A 7,271-nucleotide genomic window follows, 5' to 3' on the forward strand; every position below is an offset into this window, starting at 1 on the left:
CATTCATTAGTACAAATCTGATACGAGTCAACAAGGAAGCTAGAACTGCTCTTCTATGAATTCTCCACCTAACAAAAATCATACAATCTAATCACAATCATGCAAAAATATCCCTTTTCCCCCAAATTACAAAACTAGGGTAAACCCTAAAAAGACAAACTGACAAGACTCATAGGACCAGTGGCTTACTGATGCAATCGACGCAAGAGAGGAATGAAAAAAGACTCACAAACAATCAATGATCTTGAGAAAGAGATTAGAGGTGATTAGAGTTACGTTTGAATGTTTTAGTTTTTTAAAAAGTAAAAGTGAAACTATTAAACATGATTTATAACTCTAATCGTCTCTAACCAAACCGCGGAAATAATTCCCGTCAGACCAAATACTCGGTCGAGTGTAGGGAATACTCGGCCGAGTATCCCTTACTCGGTCGAGTATTACCATACTCGGCCGAGTATTCCTGGACAATAGCCTTACCAGAAACACACGACGCATTACTCGGCCGAGTAAGCCCTATTCGGCCGAGTAACAGGACATAGAAAAACGTAGTATTACAGTCTTCCCTCCTTAAAACGAACTTCGTCCTCGAAGTTCAAACCCATACCTACATAGCATACACACATGCCACTCAGCCAACCATCATCATTCAACTCTCATCCTCAATCCACGACGCTAACTCAATCAACAACGCCTATCTCAACAATGCAGCTCACAACATAACATCTACCATAGAATAACTCACCTAACTCCATAATACTATCGAATACCTGCCAACCCTATCTTACTTCCATAACGCTCACTAGCAAACTCAATACCAAGACAATCCACCGAACAAGATCAACCACAAAACGGAATGTTACATTCTACCACCCTTAAAACGAACTTCGTGCTCGAAGTTTACTCATACACATAAACATAATCACCCAATCCATCAACACCGTCAATGTTTACTCACGCTCTTAAACATCATACTACTACAAGCACTGCCATTACCAGTAATAAAATCAACCACAACACAAATCCATCCTTTATTCTACACCAACACTCAAACTTCCAATTATACTACAACATGTACAACCATCAAACTCTGTTTGTCGCATCCTACTCCTCTTAAGATAAATGTTACGTCCTCTTAACTCACTAATACTAGATCCTTAGCTATATCTTCTCATTATCTTCAGCACCACCGCATGTCAACGATAACCGCCTATAGCCTCAACACCTACCTACATCCATTCCTATATCCAAGGCTCTCTTACTCTAGCCGTTCTTATACCTCAATTCATTCGGCACACCATCTAACCTCTACCACAAAATCCTTAGCATAACCATTACCGCAAAACGACATACTTCTTTATACATGCACTTATCTCCACAATCATAACTCACGATCCACAATTGTTACACACACTCACACTAGATCCTCAAGTTCTCCTGTTTATTGTCGTAAACCTCATCCATAACTTAACGTAATACTATTTCCTAATACCCTATACTCACTGTCCCAATAAATATCACGAACCACTTGCCGCCTCCAGCTCAGCACACACCCATTCCACAAAACTCTTGCTACAACTATGTCAACCAATGTCTCATCTAAAACACGATTAAAAGTACTCTAACAACTATACCATGACAACAACGGAAACATACGCAACTTTCTTCCATATCATACTCTACCCTCACTCCCAAGCCGAAACTGGTAAGAAACATTAATAAACAAAACAACAACCTATATGCCCAGACCGACACTAACAGGAAACAACAGTAAACAAACAACAATCTATATAACTGATATATACTTTCGAAAGTTCGTCTCATCAGTATCATGCCTACTCCACCGCAACCGATGACGGCATCGCAACACCGCCACTAACAGCCGCACCGCAACGCAAAAATACTCGTATCACAACACGAAGTACCGTGCCCAGATCGCCACCCGAGGCACAACAACCACATCGATAGCCGTCGTAACTTATACAATCCCATAAACACTAACTCATTATAACTTCCTTGACCAGAAAACTACCTTAAAACCGTTTCACTAGATCAAAACGCAACATATTACACGGAATAAACAAATAATAACCTTATGAATATCATACATACTATTACTCATGAGGCCGGAACCTCACACTATCACTTATAGATACCATACATACACATGCACTTATAACTAGCCATTCTAGATCACCCAAATTACTACTTTTTGAATATCATCCTATTAGATTACCATACACTACATATGAAGCGGAACACTCATATAACGACTTATAACTTTCACACCATACCACTACTCGTGAGGTCAGAACCTCACACAAACATGTAAACCCATCATGGACCCGTAATCGAATCTAACTAGCCAATCCTGATCATGTAAGTTACCACTTGGTAATGAATATCTCTCACCCGAGCTTAACTCACATGCCTTTCATAACATGTCCTCCCTACCGCACAATTATCACCACCCGACAAACGTAACTATATCATAAGTACCCAACTACTAGCAAACACCTCCTATATCCACATCTTATACTCCCTCACATCCATACATACCATTTAGGCCTCCACAAAATCAACCTCTTGAGAACAGCTAACTTCCATATTTAACATCATCCTTAACCACTAGTGGCAACACTACGACGCACCTCGCAAACATCATCAATCCATCTCAACTCCAATACTCCAGAATACAATCAACAACAATAGTATCATATCGATTAAATCACAACATCACAATCATCAACTTAATTCAATTACGCAATAAACTGAGTAGGAAAACCCTACCTTAGCACAAATCTGATATAAGTCAACAAGGAAGCTAGAACTGGTCTTCTACAATTCTACACCTAACAACAATTATACAATCCAATCACAATCATGTAAGAATATCCCTTTTCCCCCAAATAACAAAACTAGGGTAAACCCTAAAAAGACAAACTGACAAGACTCATAGGACCAGTGGCTTACCGATGCAATCGACGCAAGAGAGGAATGAACAAAGACTCACGAACAATCAACGATCTTGATAGAGAGATTAGAGGTGATTAGAGTTACGTTTGAATGTTTTAGGTTTTGTAAAAAGTAAAAGTGAAACTGTTAAACATGATTTATAACTCTAATCGTCTCTAATATAACCGCGGAAATATTTCCCGTCAGACCGGATACTTGGTCGAGTATAGGGAATACTCGGCCGAGTATCCCTTACTCGGTCGAGTATTACCATACTCGGCCGAGTATTACCATAATCGGCCGAGTATTCCTGGACAGTAGCCTGACCAGAAACACACGACGCATTATTCGGCCGAGTAAGCCCTATTCGGCCGAGTAACAAGACTTAGAAAAATGTAGTATCACAGTAACACCCCAAGTTATTGAGAGGAAAAGTTGTCCCACATCGGTTAAATATGGAGCTTATGATATGTTTATAAGGGATTCCACCCACCACTTAGTAACAAGGCCTTGTACTTTTGGGCTTAAGTGAGGACAAATAATGGGCTCAAAGGTACACATCCCATCTTATTGGGGTTGTGTTACGGCGGTAGTAGGTCGGGTTGTTATAGCAAGCCTTAAATATGCACGTGACATTAACAGTCATGTCACGTGCTTTGATTGTGAATAAAATAAGTCTTTTAAAAGTAAGTGGCTATAGTTTTACTCGCATGTCGCCTGCTTCTTTTACCGTTGGTTATATCACATGACAAGTAATTGAATTATGTCATCACAATCTAAGTATGGAATGATGATGATTGAAATTATGTCACATGGTTGAGAAAGGTTTGAGAGGAGGAGAAAAAGAGAGAATTTTGGTTATTTTAGAATAAGGGTAGCTTGTAGAAAACATGTGAAAATAAGTACTTCGCATATATAATTGAGTAAAGCATGTATTCATATATATATAAAAGAAAATTATGTTTTACTTATGTGTTCATTGTCATTAATTCCATGGTAATTGTAGTGTTGCATTATAACATGATTTAAGGGTAATTATGGTTGGTTCATATTATTGTAGGAATTACATTATAACATGTTAATGGGGGAGTGCATCATGAGGCATTGTTGTGATTGTTGGCATACATGAGTACATGACATACTTGACATTCATCGTATATGAGAAAGAGGCATAGTCGGTAAGAGCTATGCATGTGAGCGTTATACTTGGTATATTGTGTACATGTGATTGTTGATGGATGTTGGAGGTGGTTGGTGGAGTTGTGGTTGTGTTGTGAGGTTGTTAAGGAGACGTAAGGCGGTTCGGGAGACCGTCTTACGCTTGAGTCATCTCTTAAAGATTTCCATTACAAGAGGGACTTGCACGTTTATGACTTAAGTACGGAAGGACTCGTGTGGTGTCACGATGTCTGGAAAGGGTCCGGTTAGCGCCCAGGTTTGGTACCATGGGCGCGTCCCGAGTACCTGTTTTGACAGACTGCGATCTGGCTATTTGGTGGCGGTGTTGCGATGACGTCACCGGGTTATATGGATGTGGAGTTATGGTGGATGGAGACTTGTGTCTTATGTATTTCATTATTGCATTTCATGTTCATGTTTTCATTATTGCATTTCATGTTCATTTTTACATGTTGTTTCGTGAGTGTTGGTTATGTGTAACTATCACCTTCTTTGATTGGGGTGACCTGTGATGAACCACGTGATATTTCCGGTTATATGGGAACAATTTGAGTATAGGTTGAGATATGGTGATGATCGGGATTCGGGTGGCGCTATGAATACTTGGAGTCGAGTTGCATAGTCCCATGATAGATGACATAGATCTTAGTCGAGCTGTATAATGTATAATTCACATTTGTTATTTATTAGTCAATTTGTAATTCACTAAACATGTTACTTATATAAATGTTGCTTAATTTTAGTTCCGATTCATTACCTCGGGACACCGAGATGGTGACATCTCTCGATTACCTTGGACGATTAATATGTCTTTTTAGATCTAAAATTAACATGCGATCACTATTATTAAGTCAGTCTAATTCAATTATCGTGGCCTATACTAGTCTTAACCCGATCGGTGAAAGTCCTAGTTTGCAAGACTAATAAACCAATTCTGATCAGTAATTAACTAATTGGAAGTAAGACAACAATTGAACAACAATCAAGAGCAATTTAACAATGACATGGCCGAGATGAAAGCTTTAGCAACAAAGTTTACTAATTCAACAAAAGAAAATTGCTTAAATCTCTGAACTTATAGCTCATAACAAAATGTTGGATACTCAAGTTGCTCAAATGGCGGCTCAAAATCCTTCAAAACAGCCCGGCAATCTTCCCACATGAACAAGTTAATGCTATTTCACTGAGGAGCGGTACTTCTTATCAAAGTCCGGATGTGACCATTGATGAAGATGAGGTTCCATATATGCATGCTAAGGGATTGGGTAATTTGGAGCTAAGTGATGACGAGAAAGAATTAAGCAAGGATCAAACATGGGATAAGAAAAAAGGCGAAAACACGAGGAATACAGAGGATCCTCGATCGAGTAAGCTCAGGCTCGATCAAGTATCACCTGTGCTCGATCGAGTACACCCCGGGCTCGATCGAGGACACCCCCAGAACGTGATTTTTTGCGTGTTTCAGCTACGACATTGGAAGAAAATAGGATCCTCGATCGAGTGACCACTGGACTTGATCGAGTACACCCTGTAACTGACGGCGGTGCTCCTAAAACGACTACTAAAGCAAAAGAAGCCCAGCCAATTAAACTTCAACTACCTTTTCCACAAAGATTGCAAAAGTCTAAGCTTGAACAACAGTTTGGGAGGTTCATGGAGGTAGTAAAGAATCTTCAAGTAAGTGTACCATTTACTAGATTGGTCACTCAAGTGCCGCCGTATGCTAAATTGTTGAAAGAGATCTTGTCAAAGAAGCGGTCGTTTGATGAAGTTGAGACGGTGGCATTCACTCAGGACTGCGTGGCCGCATTGCAAGCTAACTCACCACCAAAGCTAAAGGATCCAGGGAGTTTTTCTATTCTTTGTCATATTGGTAGTATAGCTATAGATACAACCCTTTGTGATTTAGGGGCTAGTGTTAGTGTCATGCCGTATTCTATATGCAAAAAGTTAAATATGGGTCAACTCCATGTTACTAGTATGACCTTACAAATGGCTGACCGATCTTTAAAGAGGCCATTAGGTGTCTTAGAGGATGTGCTAGTTAGAGTGGGGAAGTATTTTATTCCAGTTGATTTCATTGTTATGGATATGGCTGAGGATTCACAAGTACCTATTATTCTAGGGAGACCGTTCCTTCATACTGCAGGAGCACTCATATATGTTAGGGATAGTAGTCTGACACTAAGGGTTGGGGATAATACTATTAAATTTGTCCTTGATAACGTTTTAAAGCGTCCTTATTCAGTAGCTCAATGTTATATGCTTAATGTTATTGATCCACCTATTCATGATTCCCTTACTTTATGTCTTGACAGGAATCAGTCTGACGCCCCTGCTGCTGCGTCAGGACCATGAAGCAAGGATGTGGATGAGATAGAGAAATTGATTTATGGAGATAAGCCTCATCCTGAGCCAGTTTATAGCTTTGATGATGATGTTGACATAGAAGCTGAGCTGGATGCCTTGGAGGCTGAGATTTTTAAAGAGGGGCCTGTCAAAGTTTTTGAGGAAGCTCCTATGACGGATGAAGAGCCCCATCTCTTTCCTCATGATGATGACATATTTCCTATTAGACTTTGAGTTTGATGAGCCAGAACTTTATTCATTACTTATTTTCTTTGCTTGGACTATTTATTGGTGCTACTTATGTCTGTGTGTAGCACATGCGCTACTTTTTTATTTACTATTGCGTGCTTTAAGTTGTATTGATTATGCCTTGCATGGAATTTCTTTTTAAATGCAGGAAATTTACTCGACAGAAGAGTACTCGATCGAGTGCAGCTGGGCTCGATCGAGTACCCTTGCTTTTTGGGTTTAATTCGTAGCTGGCTTATACGGGATTGCGCGGTTAGTTATTTTCCCCTATTTTTGCAGCTGGTTTGGGGGAACTCCTATGCTATTACCCGGTATTCTCTTCCCTTGTATCTACTTTTATTGTATTATCTCTATTTCTTTTCCATTCTTTTTGTTAGATGTGTCCTCTAGGTTGCTGGAAATTTTTGTGTGATTGCTATGTTGTAGGCATCACAGTAAGGACAATGTGATATTTAGGTTTGGCGGAGGAGTCTTTAATTATGTTGTGTGATTTACTTTATGTTGTGTGCATTTAAGTCTTTAATTATGTTGTGTGATTTACT

The 7,271-nt window shown here is 39.5% G+C and overlaps 1 protein-coding gene across 1 annotated transcript; it reads left to right on the top strand.

Annotated features, from left to right (window-relative positions):
- Positions 1–6,087: 6,087 nt before the first annotated feature.
- On the top strand, positions 6,088–6,489 carry LOC141618416 (uncharacterized). Its single transcript, XM_074435510.1, has one exon. It carries the CDS (start codon positions 6,088–6,090, stop codon positions 6,487–6,489), a length of 402 nt encoding a protein of 133 aa, XP_074291611.1.
- The last annotated feature ends 782 nt before the right edge of the window (positions 6,490–7,271 follow it).

Source organism: Silene latifolia, chromosome X (assembly GCF_048544455.1).
Source record: "Silene latifolia isolate original U9 population chromosome X, ASM4854445v1, whole genome shotgun sequence".
NCBI classification, from domain to species: domain Eukaryota; kingdom Viridiplantae; phylum Streptophyta; class Magnoliopsida; order Caryophyllales; family Caryophyllaceae; genus Silene; species Silene latifolia.

What these genes read in the sequence shown, in the direction of transcription:
- LOC141618416 (XM_074435510.1), top strand. Translation starts at nt 6,088, where the DNA reads ATGGGTCAACTCCATGTTACTAGTATGACCTTACAAATGGCTGACCGA.